Source organism: Corvus cornix, chromosome 18 (assembly GCF_000738735.6).
Source record: "Corvus cornix cornix isolate S_Up_H32 chromosome 18, ASM73873v5, whole genome shotgun sequence".
Classification (NCBI taxonomy): Eukaryota; Metazoa; Chordata; class Aves; order Passeriformes; family Corvidae; genus Corvus; species Corvus cornix.
The window spans coordinates 12,269,873-12,285,608 of NC_046347.1; the positions used below are offsets into that span (position 1 = coordinate 12,269,873).

General features: G+C 59.1%; 3 protein-coding genes and 1 long non-coding RNA gene across 6 annotated transcripts; 2 read left to right on the plus strand and 2 right to left on the minus strand.

Moving 5' to 3' along the window:
• Positions 1 to 706: 706 nt before the first annotated feature.
• Positions 707 to 8,429, minus strand: ARHGDIA (Rho GDP dissociation inhibitor alpha). 2 transcript variants are annotated; one of them, XM_039562379.1, is made up of 7 exons: positions 8,324 to 8,385; positions 6,441 to 6,602; positions 4,081 to 4,290; positions 3,640 to 3,723; positions 3,083 to 3,159; positions 2,843 to 2,906; positions 707 to 2,381 (listed from the first exon to the last, which is right to left on the minus strand). In XM_039562379.1, exons 3-7 carry the CDS (start codon positions 4,268 to 4,270, stop codon positions 2,182 to 2,184), a joined length of 615 nt encoding a protein of 204 aa, XP_039418313.1. In that variant the 5' UTR covers positions 4,271 to 4,290; positions 6,441 to 6,602; positions 8,324 to 8,385; the 3' UTR covers positions 707 to 2,181. The 2 variants fall into 2 exon arrangements, with proteins under 2 accessions (XP_039418313.1, XP_039418312.1); XM_039562378.1 differs by lacking the exon at positions 6,441 to 6,602 and having other exon boundaries at positions 8,324 to 8,429.
• Positions 8,430 to 8,510: 81 nt separating this feature from the next.
• LOC120410971 lies at positions 8,511 to 12,109 on the plus strand. Its single transcript, XR_005603355.1, has 2 exons — positions 8,511 to 8,671; positions 9,533 to 12,109. It is a non-coding gene; the product is annotated as an uncharacterized LOC120410971 (long non-coding RNA).
• Positions 8,729 to 12,944, minus strand: ALYREF (Aly/REF export factor). The gene is made up of 6 exons (XM_039562451.1): positions 12,678 to 12,944; positions 12,380 to 12,511; positions 10,317 to 10,464; positions 10,089 to 10,152; positions 9,791 to 9,968; positions 8,729 to 9,005 (listed from the first exon to the last, which is right to left on the minus strand). The coding sequence occupies exons 1-6, from the start codon at positions 12,903 to 12,905 to the stop codon at positions 8,991 to 8,993; spliced, it is 765 nt and encodes a 254-aa protein (XP_039418385.1). The 5' UTR covers positions 12,906 to 12,944; the 3' UTR covers positions 8,729 to 8,990.
• Positions 12,945 to 12,979: 35 nt separating this feature from the next.
• ANAPC11 (anaphase promoting complex subunit 11) lies at positions 12,980 to 14,224 on the plus strand. 2 transcript variants are annotated; one of them, XM_039562453.1, is made up of 2 exons: positions 12,980 to 13,238; positions 13,331 to 14,224. In XM_039562453.1, the coding sequence occupies exons 1-2, from the start codon at positions 13,059 to 13,061 to the stop codon at positions 13,382 to 13,384; spliced, it is 234 nt and encodes a 77-aa protein (XP_039418387.1). In that variant the 5' UTR covers positions 12,980 to 13,058; the 3' UTR covers positions 13,385 to 14,224. The 2 variants fall into 2 exon arrangements, with proteins under 2 accessions (XP_039418387.1, XP_039418386.1); XM_039562452.1 differs by having other exon boundaries at positions 12,987 to 13,167; positions 13,239 to 14,224.
• Positions 14,225 to 15,736: the final 1,512 nt, after the last annotated feature.

Below are 15,736 nucleotides of genomic sequence, written 5' to 3' on the forward strand. Positions count from 1 at the left end.
CTGGAGTGGGCACTGGCCACATGCCAGCTCCTGCCTGGCCCAGACTGTTGCCTAAAGCCCTTGTCCTTTCCAAGTCCCATCATCTCCTTTAGCAGCTTTCCAAGGCCCGAGGACAGGGCCTGTGCTGTGAACTCCAAATACAAGAGGGAGCCTATGGAGTTCTTGGTTACCTTCGCGAGTCTTTGACCAGGAGCAAAGCCGAGCCCCCTCCTCCAGGTTCTCTCATGCCATGGATTCTGTAAAGAGCTTTTCATGGCTACACTTTTCTTATCCTTAACACAAACATGCCACATGCTCTGTAAACATCCGCAGGCTCTTATCATGCTGACTCTCCTGGATTGTGTTCTCTGATCACCTCCCTCATTCCTGTGACTGCAGAGGAATTTCCCTATGCGTGTGCAGCTGGAGCAGTCATGTTGTGGGTTCAAAGCCCACCTGCTCCTCTGCTGGCAAGAGACCCCACTTGGAAATCCCTATTTTCACTGCCCCACACACTCCCACCCCTCACACTGTGGGCAGGGCAAATAGCAAGGGACAGATCCTGCACACATATTGCCATGGGGCCTCTCCTCCTCTGGCAAAGGCTGTCCCAGATCCCGTTCCACATTCTAGCAAGCCCACAGATCCTGGTCTTCTCCTGCTCTAGGTGTTTGAAAAAATCCTATTTGGCCACTTCCTGCCAAAGATCCAGCATGGACAGTACACAGTCAGTTCAAAGATTTTATTTAACTGTCATAAAAGGAGAAGCAGACGATGATTCCAAACCTGTTAACCTGGGTCTAGGACTTACAGACAATATGCACCAAATCAAATTAACAAAAAATTCTCTAGGGGCAGGGCAGGGGGAGTTAGAGGCAAAGACGTAGCTACGAGAAAGCCACATGTACTTGGTCCCAGTTCTAACCTCAACGTGGTAGATCCAAATCGGAGGGCTGCAGAGGTGGCACATGCCTGCCCAGCCCCCCAGCTCTTGCAGGGGGCCCCTGGGGCTTCTTCGCCCCAAGAGCCACAGCTGTGCAGCCAAGAGTGGAGGCCAGCATGCTGTGGATCTGCGGCAGGCATGGGGGGCCGAGTGTCAAGGCAATAACTACTGACAGGCCAGGCACAGATTTTAAAGGCAGAACAGATACATAAGGCATTAACCGCTTCGGAAAACACTTGTCCATCGCAAGCTCTGTTGATCGCATCAGGAGCAGCTGCACAGACAGACTCGTCCATCCTCAGCCCAACACAGCCAGGAGGGCAGGTGCTGTCCTGGAATTTCAGTGCTTTGCAGCTACCTGGGCTGCAATGAGAAGTGCGAGGTGATGGCAACATTGGTGACCCCTGCACCGCCCTGCCCTTCAGCCCCCTCTGTGCCACAAGGGCACCCAGAGAGCTCGCGGCTCTGCGCAGGCAAGGCTGGGGTCCAGCCAGGCCGGTGCTTGGGGTGCCAGGAAGGGCGGCCAGGTGTCACCCAGGATGTCACACCCTCTCCCCTCTGGAGATGTCCCATCTCAGGTGAGGAACGAACCAGCAGCGAAGTGGGAAGTTGTGAATCTTTCCTAATAACCCATGAGGGGCGTGACCAAGCTGAGCCCATGCCAACAGACAGGGAGGGCAGGTGGCGTTTAAAAAGTGTAACAGGGGCAGGGTTCCCTCCCTAGAGGATACATGTTACACATTTAAGGCATCATGGTTACAGGGAACATCCACAAATGAAGCTGCCCAGGACACTGATGGGGCGGAAAGGGCAGGCAGACACCACTTGAGCCAATATACTGATTTGACAGCTGCCTGGCACCAAAATTCTTCAGCTACTTGGAAGCAGTAGCTACCCTGAGCTGTGCGCAGGAAAGCCAAGCACGGGATCCTAACAGGAGTTCCTCCCCTTTGGCACCTCCTGGATAAAGGAAGGTGGGAAGCAAGAAAGGGCCTGGCGAGGGAGTGGGCACTCCCCTCAGTGCTGGGGCAGCACAGCCCCAGGACGGGCAGCTGGAGACCAGATGCAGACAGCACGGTTTGGTCAATGCACTCAGCAATTCTCCAGGGAGGGGGCACATAAAAAACTGAGCTCTCTGGTCAAATGATAACGGGGGCGACAGGTAAGAGGGTTCCAATGTCAGCACTTTGGTACAGGGGGGGTATTCTACGGTAGCCACTGTCTGATTCACGCTCTCTGGGGTTTGGCCTCGGGAAGGGCTAGTCCTTCCAATCCTTCTTGATAGTCAGGTTCCACTCCCAGGACAGGTGGTCAGTCTTATCATCATCTGTGAACTTGGATTTGATGTTGTAGCTGCCCCGGGCCAGCATGCCCTTTGGGGCCTCTTCCATGGGGGTCAGAAACTCGTACTCCTCTGCTCGGGGGCCATAGCTCCCAACCATGTATTCGGTCTTGTCAACTAAAACGACAAAAAGAGGTGTATGGAGGCTGTTCAGGAGCCTCCCCTGCATCTGGGACAAGGCTAAAGCAAAGGAAGGGTCTGTTACTGTTACAACAATCTGTAGAACAGCTGTAACTGGAATCTCACCCAGTTCAGAGCTCCCTTCCCTCCAGGAATGGGCCCTTCCTGTGGGCAGTGACCCCACAGCGCTGGCAATGCTGTCAGCTGTGACCTGCTTCCTGCCACGCTCAGGGGGAAAACGTGCTCAGGAGGGATCAGGATCACACACTGTGCAGCCAGGACCACGGGCTGCCCCACCACTGCAGGCCCAGAGGCCTTCACAGAGCTCCATGGGCCCAGTGGCAATGAGGACTGTCCCCTCCCATGAGGAGCTGCTGGGCAGCCCCTGTCACAGCAGCAAAATGAGCAGGAAGTCCTCATTCACACAAAGCAGCACCAAGTCACAGAGAAGCACTTACTTTTCACACCTTTCCGGAACGTGTGCTGGATGTACTTCAACCCTGACACAATCTCCCTGTTTACCTGCAGAGAGAGGAGCAGGGACTGAGCAGGACATCTCCATTTACACTGCCCACCCCACCTGCAGGAAGAGCCCATTCCTTCAGCATAACCCCACTTTGAGGGCACAGGCACTCCCCAAGCTGGGACCGCAGCAGTCTGATGTTCTGTTCATTCCATTTCCAGATCGGAATCCTTACCCTAAAGGAGATTTTTATCCGATATTCCACGCCCTCCTTCAGCACAAATGCTTGCTTCTTGTAGCTTTCCAGATCACCTACAGAGACAGGAAAGGGTTGCTCAGAGCTCTTCCGTGCTGTGCTCTGGGATGAATTTCCATGGCATGAGGCAGCTGGGGCAGGAGCTGCAGGAGCAGGGAATGGCCCTAGCTGCAGGGCCCTCTATGCTGCTGCAGCCAGGCAAGAAATGCCCTCTGACAGGACACTGCAGCACAACTATGCAATTAATTCCAAAGAGTTTCTTTGCAGATGTTTGCCCCAAGGCTGTCACCATTTCAAAGCTGCCATGAATGTCACCATGCAGGCTGGAAGAATCTGCCTGCCCCATCTGGCCCCTCACACCTCTACAAAACACCCAGGTGCCAGAGAACTGCTGCTGGGCTCCAGGTACAGAACCCAGGGCCCAAGCACCGTGCACTGCCTCCAGCACTTCTGACACAGGAAGGCTCACGCACCTTGCCAGCAGCACCCCTGCCAGCTCTGTGCAGGAGCAGGGCTGGAATTCCCTCCCACCTCACCTGTCAGATCCAGTTCCAGGGGGCCCGGAGCAGTAGTGCAGACCAAGGTCAGCTTGGTCACCACAACATTTGGAGCGTTGGGATCTAGAGACAAGAGAAAAAGCTGTTAAACACCCATCCCTGACACTGGCCAACACAGCTCCTTTTCCCTCCAGGGAACTTCTTGAAAGCACACGAAACCCAGCAAAACCAGCCTCTGACTCTGTAAGGGTCAGAGCTTCCACTGCACCAGGCCCAGCCCACAGTCCTCCACAAAGGCAGAGTGGCACCCCCACCCCTCCGTCCCTGAGCCCTACACTGCAGGCAGCGATGGGCATGGGGCAGCGCAGACACAGCTCTGTGCTCTGGGCTGTGCTCCTGCACAAACACAGAGCTGGGAGAACAGCTCCCAGGTGGGAGCAGAGGCAAGGCCAGAGAGGACCAACACAGCCCAGGGCTCACCTGCACTCACGGTGACGGCGCCCAGCAGTGCCTCCTTGTACTTGCGCAGGCTCTCATCGTCCTTGTCCAGCTCCTGGATCTCCTGGATGCTCTTCTGGGCAGGTGGCTTATAGTTGACAGAGTGTTCATCCTCCTCGTTCTCAGCTGCAATCTGGGCCAGCTGCTCTGCTGTTGGCTCCTGCTCCGCCATCCTCACACACGTGACCCACACTGAAGCAGAGAGGAGAAGTGTGAGTGCCCCAACCAACCACACCAGCAGCAGAGTTCCCCAGAACTGCTCTGCTGTGACTCCACAGGCTCCCACTTCACTGGGGCCCTTTACACTGTCCCCTGGGAGACACAACCCTGCCAAGGGCCCCCAGCCCCCCTCCAGAGACCAGGTCTCATCTTCATTTTGCAGAGGCCCAGGCAAGAGTAAGGAAAAATTCAATCTCAGTGCTTTGCTTGTAAGGTAAATACCCCAAAGCCATAGGGAAGACATTCTCCTCCACAAGATCAACTAGGTGCCCAGAATAAACCCAGTTCTGCTCTCCACAACAGGATTCCAGCCAAGAATAGGCCTCTGTCTCACCACTGGCATGAATGCTGGGAGCTTCTGCTGGGATCTGGTGCTCACATTTTGTAACTCAGTCAGGTCAGTGCTCTGTGACAGGTGCCTTGGCAGAGTGGGATGAGACACCTGGCTCAGCCCTTTGCAAGGATCTGTGGCACACACAGCTGGGGACACAGGCAATGAAGGAAACAAGATGTGGAGCCTGGCTCGGCTGCCGAGGACTCTGCCCAGGAAATGCCCAGCTGCACCAAGGGCAAAGGTGATGCCAACACTCCATTAAAATCCTCGGTAAAAGCCAATGACATATTCAGGAATTCTTGGTGTTCCACAGGGCACATTGTCTGAAGGGTTATCCTATGGCAAGTATCAACTTGGACTCTCTAAAGACTCAGAACACTCTGGCACAGCTTTAGAATGGCACTGGGGGATGATGGGACACCACGCAGGCTCTGGCCCTGTGTGGCACAAGCATCTGAGCCAGGAGCTTTTCCTGCTGTACCTATACATCTGCAGCTCCCATGGCTGCTGGCACCACCCCTGCACAGCACAGCAAACAGCTGGCCCTTCCACATGGCATCCTCCAACATCCTCACACTGAATGATGTGGAAATTTGTCTTCACAAGGACATTTAGTCTTACGTCACAGATGGACAACTGATGAGATTTCATGCTAGTGTCTCCCTATCAATCCCAGTCCCTTGCTGTCTCCCAAACAGCTGCCGGGCTTGAGGACTCCCAGAAGCGGTGAGCAAACGCTCACTCACACACCCTGCATCCTGCCTGATCCCCTCCTCATGTCCTTCAGCTTGCCTCTGGGCTAGATTATACCTCCTATGGACCGAGTTTGTTCTAACCCTCACACCTTGCTCTGAGAATATCTGTGGCTCCCAGGAATGGAAGTGACAGAATTTCAGCTTTACAGAACCAAAGTCCCAAGTCCTAGACTTGTGGTGACTCCCAAATTCTGTGATTGAGCCTTCTGTGAGAGCACAGTAATCACACACCTGGCAGAGGATCCACTAGCATCCACACATGTATCTCCAACAGTGGTGGGTACACTTCTGTGCATGAGCATCCACAGGCCCCCTCCACCTTCCAATTTTCAGACCAAGCAGAGACAAAATCTCTCACAGATAGCCAGATCAGTGACAGCAGGAGCCACGAGGCAGCCTCTGCTCCAGCACCTGAAGCTCTTGGAGCCAGTGCTCTGTGAACAACAGCACCAGCCCCAGCACAGCTCCCATGGCTGGAAGACAGCTGCACTGACTGGGAACAGCCTTGGTGTTCACAGCCCCGACTGCCAGCAGCTGCTCACCTCCAGGATCCAGAATCCTCTCCTGGGCAGTTTGGAAATGCACTACTTTAGTGTCAGTGTAGAGCTGCCACTCCTCGACAGCTGACCGCGCCCCCCCCCCCCCCCCCACGGTGACAGTTTTCTCCCAGGCATCATTAACCCCATCTCCACCAGACCAATGAGGAACCCCTCACACAAACTGGTATTCAGCAACAACCATGCCATACAGGACACAGAAAAAAGCCCAAAGCAACCAAAATCCCAAATGCCCAGCTCTTCGGTCACGTTCCTGTGCTCCAGCCTGACTTCTGTGATCCAGGCTAAAGAATCATGTGTACTGCCACATAGATTACTTGGACCCACCCCAACCCTCTCAGGATGTCTAAGGTGAGAGGAGCTCACCAGAACTGAAAACACCCCTGGGGATCAGCACCAGCATGATTCCAGCCAGCACTGCAGGCCAGGCTGGGCTTGGCGCTGGGGAAACAGCCCTCACCTTTCCCATCAGCTTACCCGCAGGTCCTGGGGATCCCACTGCTCTGTGGGACAGCACAGCCCCCTGGGAAATGCCACGGTTGCAGGAAGGGACCCCAGCCTGTGCCGGAAGCAGAGTACAGGAGGGCTCCTGGATCTTCAGAAACAGACCCTGGCTCCCTGCAGATCCTCAGGACCAGCCTGTAGAAGGCAGCAGGAGGCTGAATCCCCACTTGGGAATTCACAGTCTGCCTTCACTGCTCCCTCAAAGCAGCAGTTTCTTCCGGATTCTCAGCATGTTTTGTGCAGGACAGAGCAGCTGCAGTAGCAAACGCAAGAGCCCCACCTCCTGCCAGGCAGAAAAACTAGCGGGAATATCCCTGCTCGTGTCCAGGCGGACAGTGGGAGCCATTGACTCCATACCCCAGAATCCCGATCCCATGGCACCAGCAAACCCAGCATTAGTCAGAGTATCTTCAGATGGGCTAATCAGCTTCCGACATTCATCAGGCCTCAGCGCAGCCGTGCACACACAGCAGCGCCAGTTCCAGCAGTCCCCACCCTTCCTTCTTTCCGCGCGCAGGAAAGCCTGCACAGCCATCCAGAGAACTCGGCTGGAATGTGACCCAGCAATAGGCGTTTCTGCAGGGCCCTGTCCCAGTCTGCTCTGCCAGGACGGGGAGCCAGAACAGCCCGACCCGGCCTGGCTGCTCCACATGGACAGCTCAGATGGTTCCCAGGGCAGCACAGGGGAGTGGGGGGACACCAGTAGCACAGACGGGACAGGAGCCTAGCTGACACTTCCTGAGGCCAGGCACTACCAGGGCAAATCCAGGTACCACTGCTGCACCAGTTGCTTTGTAAGAGCATCTGAGGGAATTCTCATCGCACCTGATCCCCTCTGCTGTCTCACAGCCCCAGGTGGGAAGGACTCGGGGAACAGGAGGACACATTTGCTGCCCAGTGGGCAGTTTGAGGATGGAGGATTTGTTTTTTCTTTTTGCTCTGACATATCCCTGACCTGTCATTCACCTACATGGGTGAGCTGTGCAGAGCCAGACTGAGGGCTCACAAACAAGTCCAGAAGCATAAGGGCTACTGGCAGCGCTGCACCAGGGATGCAAACCAGCACCGTGGGTACCTGGAGCCCAGACTGTGACCCATCTGTGTGTGTCAGCAGCCGAACCCAGGGCAGTTAAACTGTCCCCACTCTGCAGTCGTGGAAGCTCTTCCACACTGGAAGAATGCTCGGACAACGGGAGCAACAGAGTGGACCCGGAACCCTCACGGGAACAAGCGCGGTCGAGGGCTTTTCTCACCACAAACAAACGACGGTCACGGCTCTCAGACCGGCTGCCGGGAAAGCGCCGCCGCTCCGGTGGGGGCATGGTGGCGGGGGAGCGCAGGAATCGCGGCTCCTGTGCAAACCCTCCGACGGGGCTCGAAGCGCACCCGGCCAGCGGCGCTCGGGGTGGAAGGGCCCTCCCTTGACACGGAACAGCCCAACTCTGGTACAGCGTCTCCCGGTTCCTCATTTCGTGCCGACCGACCGTATGCGCCAGAGGCACCGCCGACCCCCGGACGTGTCGGGCCCAGCGATCCCGTCCATCGTCCCTCAGACCGAGCACCGGGTAAAGCCCGCTGGGAACTGCCTCGGCCCCTCAGGGGAACGCGGGCCGCCCGGGCCGCCCGCGCTCCGCCCTCGCCCCACGCGCTCCGCTCCGGGACGGCCCCGCCGGGGGCGGCGGCTCCCTCGGCCTTCGGAAGGTCGCGCAAGGGCACCCGGAGCCCCGCGGCGCCTCTCGGCCCCGACCGGCCCTTCCTGCGGCCCGGAGCCAGCGCGACGCGCCCGGCCCAGCCCTTCCCGCCGTACCTTACGCCCACCCGCCCGGTCCCTCCGCTCCCGCCGGGTCCCGCCGTACCGGTCTCGCTCACTCCACGCTGCGCTGCCAACGCCGCGGATTCCGCCCAGGCCCCGCGCGCCCCCGCACTTCCGGGACACGCCCGGCACTTCCCGTTACTCACCGCCGCGCCGCCGCCGCGCTTCCGGCCGCGCACCGCGCGCTGATTGGCCGGGGGCGCGCGCGCGCGGGCGGGGCGGACCGGACCGGACCGGATGGGCGGGACCGAGGCGGAGCGGGGCAAGACCGGCAGGGCGGGGCAGAGAGGGATCGGGACCAGGAGAGCGGTCCGGGACCAAGAACGAGATCAGCGGGGCAGGACGGGACCGGGACCGGCGGGGCGGGACAGGTACACGGCAGAGCATCACGGTATGTGCGGGAGCGGATGGGGCGCGGGGCCCAGCGCGGCAAGGCATCAGCCACAGCTCTAGACATGGTTCTATTTTATTATGGCAAAGGTGAAAAAGCCACCTTGGCCCAACAGGCAACCAGAAAAATTTATCCCAAAAATAACTCGGTACAAAACAGGTCTGCTGAGAATTAAAAAAAACCTTTACAGGAGTTAAAACCTATCCCAGAACGTAAAAGTAAAACAAATCCCATCCTCGGTAGTAGTAGCCACAGCCGCAGCCCCTGCCGGGAGTGTGGAGCAAGATTGGAGTCCTTCCCTGCGCCCACTGCTGCCGCTTTAGCTGGTGTCCATCTGGAAGAGAGGGGAGGAACTGTCACCATGTGCCTTGCAGCAGCCCTGGCACCCTGTAGCACCCCCCTGCACCCAAGCCCACCCACTTCTTTGCAGGCAGCCTGGCCCTGATGAACCCTCAAGCGCTGCAGGACAGGCATAGGCGGGTCCAAGCCATAGCACACCGTGCTGAGCAGGACAGCACACCACCCCCCTGCACTGCTCCAAGGCTTTTTCTAGAATCCTGTTTATCCCACTTCTTCCATGCTCTTGCCCTGACTTATCCCGGTCCTGAACCACCGACTTCGCTGTTGCGGTGTCCTTGTGGCCTCAGCTCTGTTGGGATCCTGACCCGGCTGCGCCACAGGCTGAGCAAGTTCCAGGTACAGCTGCAACCTGCCCATGGCTCCCCAGGCTGGGGCTCATTTCTGCCACCAACATTGCACCCTCCCCCCAGCAGCACACCACACACAGTTTTTCCACATGAGATTTTCCTTTCTGTTTTCTCATTCCTGCAACCTATCAGCTCTGTGGGTTTTGTTCTGCAGCTGCTGTTCATAATGGCTGTTCCAGCTACAGAGCCTGGCAAGAGCAGAGGCTATTCCTCAGCCACCAGTAACAGGTGACAAAGTGCTCTGGAAAGCGAAGCTGAGGCCTAAGCCAAGGCACAGCTCAGCTTCAGAGAGAGACTGCTTCAGTCCAAGGACCTGGAAAATGTTTTCCCTTTTCTGCGAGCTCCAGACTGCCAGTGCTTTCTAGGATGAGATGCTGTGGGGAGCCCATGACAGTGCCCAAGCAGCACTTACCCTGGCATTGTAAGCATCCAGCTGTGCATCTAGTTCTTCTGCAGAGAGCTGCTGTTTGGAAGTTCTTCCAGCTCCTCTGCCTCTCCCTCTGTTCCCGCCACGAGTCCCTCGCCTGTTGCCTCCACCTCCAAATCCCCCCGAGACCCCGCGGTTTCTGGTCATGCCACCTCTGTTTACACTGTGAGTTTTAAAGGAACTGTTTTAGTGCCGTCAGCGAACCCAAACAGGACCCACGTTCCCCATCAGGGAGGGGTCCTGCACCTTCCCGCCCCACTGCTCGGGGCAGGGGCTCCCCCACCTCTGTGCTGGTCTCCGCTGCGTGTCGATCTGTGACGTCACCAGCTGGATGTTCATGGGGCGCCCTGAAGGGAGGGAGAGCAGCCGTGAGTCTGCGCAGGACACACAAGGTGGGAGGGAGCGACACGGATGTGCGGGAGAAACGGGCACGCAGGCAGGGACACGGATGCGCAGGTTGCTCCACTCCAGCGCTGGAAACAGGCCATGGAGATGGGCCACACAGACTCACCATCCAAGGGGACCCCGTTGTACTGCTTCATTGCCTTCAGCGCATCAGCCTTCCTCTCAAAATGCACATCTGCCGTTCCTAGACTGCGACCAGATCTGTCATAGTGCACAGCTGCCTTCTTCAAGGTCCCAAACTCCGCAAATAGCTCCTGAGAATGAGAGGGAAAGGAGCATGCCCATCCATCAATGCTGCAAACACTGCAGCTCCCCACACAGACACACTTGGCCAGCACCAGTGCTTTTCCAACCACCACAGACAATCTGGAAAAAGAGCCAATGGCAGAGGGGAGCACAGCCCATCAGGAAGATTTCAGGGAGTTGTCGTAAGTGGCAAAACCAAGCAGGACTCTGCATTCATGTCCTGCAGAAGGCACATTTACAGCCAGTGAAGCAGATTCAAGGAATGCTGAAACCTGTTTCTTTTCCAGTGGAACTGGGGGACTTTGTTGAAGATGAGTCAAAGTGGCAACTATTGAAAATACTCCAGACCCCAGACACCTTTCTCACAGAGAATGACCATGGGAGTGCAGGGATCCACAAGACGATGACACTTTTGCTGCACTGAACTTGTGCCCATTAGGAACATACCCCAAAAATGGAGACCAACAAAGTCCTCTGCTGAGGTCTGTCCTTTGCTGCCACAAAGGTTGGAAATAAACAGGCAGCAACAGAGCCACCAATTTTGTTTCTCAGGTGCTACATTTGGGAAGCTAATGAGGTTACTGCACAGCCTGTGTCAAGCTGCTCCTGAGTCACAGCAGGGCTCCCAGCAGGGCTGGTGGAAGAGAGCTGCAAAGGCCACCTGGCAGATGCTTTCTGGATGGAATGTGGCAAGCAAGGCTGTGTCAGCTCTGCTCAGAGTCTGAGGTCAGCTGCTCCTGCCTCAGAGGACACAAAGAGCAACGCTGTGCAGCTCCTTCGTGACCAGAGCTCCTCTGGCCTCTCGCACCACATAAAGAGGCATTAGCACAGGAACAAAACCAATCCCACATCTGAGGCAACACTAAGTTACGGGGCTGGGGGCCAAAGCCATTGAGTCAGCCCTGCTGTTAAACAAATGCAGTGGGAGCTTGTGCAGCAGCAGGAAGGTGAGTCCTGGCTGCACACAAAGCGCAGGGGCCGAGTTTTACACACTGCGGCCTCACTGCAACAAACAGGAACTTATTTAAACCCAATCTGAACTTACACAAGGAAAAGAGGTGGTGTGCAGCACACTACCCAGTGAGCAGGTGACCTGACAGAGCTCCTTTCCAATTCCCCAGGCACAGCCAGATTGGTGCGTGGAGAGGCTGGAATGAATGAACCGATGAGGAAAGTCTGACAGCAGTGGTTTGGTTTTCCCTGGTGAGGACACAAGAGCCAGGGGCCAGGGTGATGGCAGCACTCTGTGGCGTAGGAGTGCCTGCCAGGGACACACGTGGCACTCAATTCCTGCACAGCTCAGAGCCCACTCATGACCCTGTGACACCCCTCGGCCGGGTGGGAGCCCCCCTCAGCCTCCAGCCCTGAGGCAGATGCACCAAGCACCCAACTGCAGGCACTGTGGGCTCTGACCAGCCCAAACGGGGCATGGCCACAACAGGTGGAGGACAGTACACCAAGACAGCAGCACAGGGGAGCTGTTCCCCTGACAAATAACTGCCTGGTTACACTGATGGGTGCATCCGCGGGAACCCCTCAAAACCCAACAGAATGTGATTTGACAAAGCACCAGAGCCCATGGCACCGTTAGGCTACAGCTGCATAGAGTAGGAGCTCACAGAGTTCACAGTAAATTCTCCAATCACAGCTTGATCCAGCACAGTCCCAGCATCGTTCCCCGTTCCCGTGCACCGCGGCAGTCACTTACAAAGCACCTATAAACCGGGTCTTCCAGCCCCCTCCAGACCACCACGATCGCGGCAAAGCAGGCACACGTAGTACAAACCCCATCACTGGGGATTCACCCGGGAATCCTTGACCCCGGGCGCAAGCGGAGCAGGGCCGGCAGAGTTCCCGCGGGCACCCGACCTGGGCGCAGTGAATGAGGTCCCCGCTCCCCCGCGACGCCTCCCCGAGCCCCACCTGGATGTCCGCATCCGAAACGCCGAAGTCCAGGTTGGACACGAGCAGCTTTCCACCGGTCTCCACGCCGGCCCCCGCCCCGAAACCGCTGTCGAACAGGTCGTGCTGCCACTTCTCGGGGAGTTGCTTCGGCTGCAATGAGACCGGGACCTCGCTGACCGGCGCCAGGGCCTCGCAGCCCGCGGCCGCGCCGGGAGTGGACAAAGGGCCGCCCGCGTCCGCGTCCCTGCCCCGCGCGGACCCTCCACCCCAGCCCGCCGCGCCGCCGCGGCCCAAGCCCCGCCTGCCCGGTCCGTACCCGGCTGTAGGGCGCGGGCCGGTTCCTGCCGCCGCCCCGGGCCATCACCGGCCGGTTCCGCACGGGGCCGCCGCCCGCGCGCCCGCCGCCCACGCCGCCCCGGCCGGGCCCGCCCCCTCGTGCGGTGCCGCCGCGGCCCCGGCCGCCCCGGCCACCCCGGCTGGCCCCACGCTGGCTCCGGTTCAGCTTAATGATGTCGTCCAGGGACATGTCCATCTTGTCGGCCATGATGGCGGCACCGCTCCCACCCGCACTTCCGGCCGCGCTGCGCCCGCGCCGGAAGCGGAACGGGCGGGGCGGGGGCGCGGCGCGGCGGGGGCGCGCAGCCCTGTGGGGCGGGCAGCACTTCCGGCGGGACCGCACCGGGACCGGGACCGGAACATGCGGGTGCGCGTGCGGAGCTGGCACGGGGTCGCGTCCTGGCTGTGGGTGGCGAACGACGAGAACTGCGGGATCTGCCGGATGGCCTTCAACGGCTGCTGCCCCGACTGTGAGTGCGGGACCGGCACCGACACCGGTTACTGCGCACCGGGCGGGGCTGACGGTGTGTCCGTGCCACAGGTAAGGTTCCCGGCGACGACTGCCCGTTGGTGTGGGGGCAGTGCTCGCACTGCTTCCACATGCACTGCATCCTCAAGTGGCTGAACTCGCAGCAGGTGCAGCAGCACTGTCCCATGTGCCGCCAGGAGTGGAAGTTCCGGGAGTGAGGGCGGCACCGGGCACGGGGACGGGCCACCCCCGGCCCGCTCAATAAATGTGTGGGCGCCAGTCGCGTGTCCGTGTCTGTGTCCGGTGTCCCGCGCTCGGGGTCGGTGCACGGAGTGGGGGGCGGGAAGTGCCTCCGCCGGGCGCCCCGCGGGCTCCGCCGCCCCGGAAGGCCGGGCCGGGCCGGGCCGGGCCGCTGCGGCGAGGGCGAGCGAGGCGGGGCCCCCGCCCAGCTGTAAAGGCGGTGGCGGCAGCCCTGGGCGCGCTGCTCGTCCTGTGCCGCCCCGGCGAGCCCTTGTACCTGTAGACGACCCGGCCCCACCACTCCTCGGTGGCCAGAGCCTCGGGGCTACTCTCTGGCCTGTGTCGCTCGCCGCCCACCAGCCACTCCGACACTGACGAACCCGATCTCGCTGTACTGCTGCCCAGCTCGGCCCACCCCCCCTTCGGGGCTCTGCACCGCGGTGAGTACCGGGGCCGCCCCAGGGGCTTGGGCTACTCCCTGCGGGACGCTGGGCACGGTTCGTGCTCCCACCACAGGTACTGGGGCCCCTTCACCCCCGCGGTGCTCTGCAGCTAGCAGCAGGAGCAGGATGCCCACCCTGGCAGGTGTTGGGCAAGCTGGGGGCTCCCCATGTCTGCTAGCCAGCCCAGTGCTGCCACAGACCCCAGTCCCTGTGACGGTGTCTCCCACAGGTGCTGTGCGTGATGGATATGGCCACTGAGCTGCCAGGAACTCGTGACGCTCTCTGGCGTAAGGCGGGCATGACTATGTCCTCGTATCTCATGGAGTGAGCCAGTGCTGGTGCCTCTGTGGTGACAATAAACATGCTTGGGATGGCTCTGTCTTGTCTGTCCTCGGGTAGGGAAGTGGAGTGGGGGAGCCCACCCAGATCTGGGTAGCTCTGGGCTGCTGAGCCCCCCACTCCCTCCTGTGGTGCTGAGGCTGCTCAGATACCCAGCAGAACAAAATCCCTCAGGCTCAGGGACAGCCCAGCGCCTGTGGGGACTGCAGGGCACAGTGCAGGGAGAGCAGGGGCCAAGGGGCTGTGCTGGACAGCAAGTGACTGCAGGCATGGCATCTGTGTCCCTGTCTCCCCACAAACAGAAAGGCCCTGCTCCCCCTTGTGCTGCAGGAGACCTGGCACAGCCTCTGCCCAGCCCTGGGGCAGCTCTGGCAGCAGGATACAGACTTGGTGATGAGAGTGGAATGGCAGCAGCCCCCCCACCACCAGCTGTTCCCTAGGAGGGACACCCCTGGAGAGGTACCTAGGGTGGCCACCTCCTCCACAGAGGTGAGTCCAGGAGCACAGCACCCAGTCTGGCTGCAGTCCCCATCCTGGTGGGGGTGCCCAGGGCCCTGCCTGGCCCCAGTGGCTACCAAGCTCATTAGGAAAGAAGCCAAGGAGTCCCCCTATCACAGCAGCGGCCCTGGCTGCAGCTTTGACACACCATGGACGTAACCTGCTGTGCCATCCTTGGCACAGCCCAGCCCAGGTAGAGACTGCTGCTGCCTGTGCCTGCCCAGGAACCTCAGTGGGCACTGGGGCCACCAGCTGCTGCAGGGGACACAGCCAGGGTCCCCACCATGGAGGATGTCAGCACAGTGCCATAAGACCCTGCTGCAGCTTGACTCTACCCCCAGTCCTGGTGCTGAGCTCCTGCCTGGAGCCACCATATGGACCCTGGGGGTGACCCCCAGTCCTGCTTGGGGCAGGGGCTTTGGGGGTCTGGGCCGAATCTGTTGCTCCCCTCAGCAGGGTTCATGGATGCTGTTACAGGTGCCTGCTACAAATGCTCAAGGGAATGCCAGGCACTCTGTAATCTGCATCCAAGGGGGGGATGCTGTGTGATGGGTGCAGGAACCACTCTTGATCTTCTGTGCCTGGAGGGAGAAAAAAACCCCACCAAAAAAACCAAAGAAAGAGCACACAACCAACAAACCACAGAAACCAAACAAAGTCACAAAATTCAGGCCACTTCCTCTTGTCGTCCCCCCATTTTAACTCTACACTCAGTTATGCCCAGGGATTCACAGGTTGTCAGTAAACAGCTCACCAGAAGGGCCCAGAGGCACTGGGAGAAAGGAACATTGTATGCCAAAGCTTTCAGAATAAACTCAGCAGCAGCTCTCGCGGCCTTGAGGAACAGAGCACCTCCACTGCACCATGGCTGAACCAGTGGAGCTGACGTCTCCACACACCCAGCAAGAGCAGCAATAAAATGCTTCTGTCATTTTTTAGTAACAGTGGTACCTGCCTGTGTCCTGGAGGCGGCTCAGCAGCGCGCTCAGCACAGGGCCCCTGCGTCACCGAGGTCGAGCTGTTTGTCCTTAAGGACAAACTCCTCTGCAG

Bases quoted from the DNA above. Each gene is read 5' to 3' on its own strand.
- ARHGDIA (XM_039562378.1), bottom strand. From the start codon at position 4,270: ATGGCGGAGCAGGAGCCAACAGCAGAGCAGCTGGCCCAGATTGCAGCT. The intron at 3,160-3,639 runs GTGAGGTGGGAG...CTGTCTCTGTAG, and splicing joins CCTGGAACTGGATCTGACAG to GTGATCTGGAAAGCTACAAG. The intron at 2,382-2,842 runs GTAAGTGCTTCT...TTGTCGTTTTAG, and splicing joins GTTCCGGAAAGGTGTGAAAA to TTGACAAGACCGAATACATG.
- ALYREF (XM_039562451.1), bottom strand. From the start codon at position 12,905: ATGGCCGACAAGATGGACATGTCCCTGGACGACATCATTAAGCTGAAC. The intron at 10,465-12,379 runs GTGGGGCTCGGG...TCTCATTCTCAG, and splicing joins TTTCGGATGCGGACATCCAG to GAGCTATTTGCGGAGTTTGG. The intron at 9,969-10,088 runs GTGGGGGAGCCC...TAAAACTCACAG, and splicing joins CAGCGGAGACCAGCACAGAG to TGTAAACAGAGGTGGCATGA.
- ANAPC11 (XM_039562452.1), top strand. From the start codon at position 13,059: ATGCGGGTGCGCGTGCGGAGCTGGCACGGGGTCGCGTCCTGGCTGTGG. The intron at 13,168-13,238 runs GTGAGTGCGGGA...TCCGTGCCACAG, and splicing joins CAACGGCTGCTGCCCCGACT to GTAAGGTTCCCGGCGACGAC.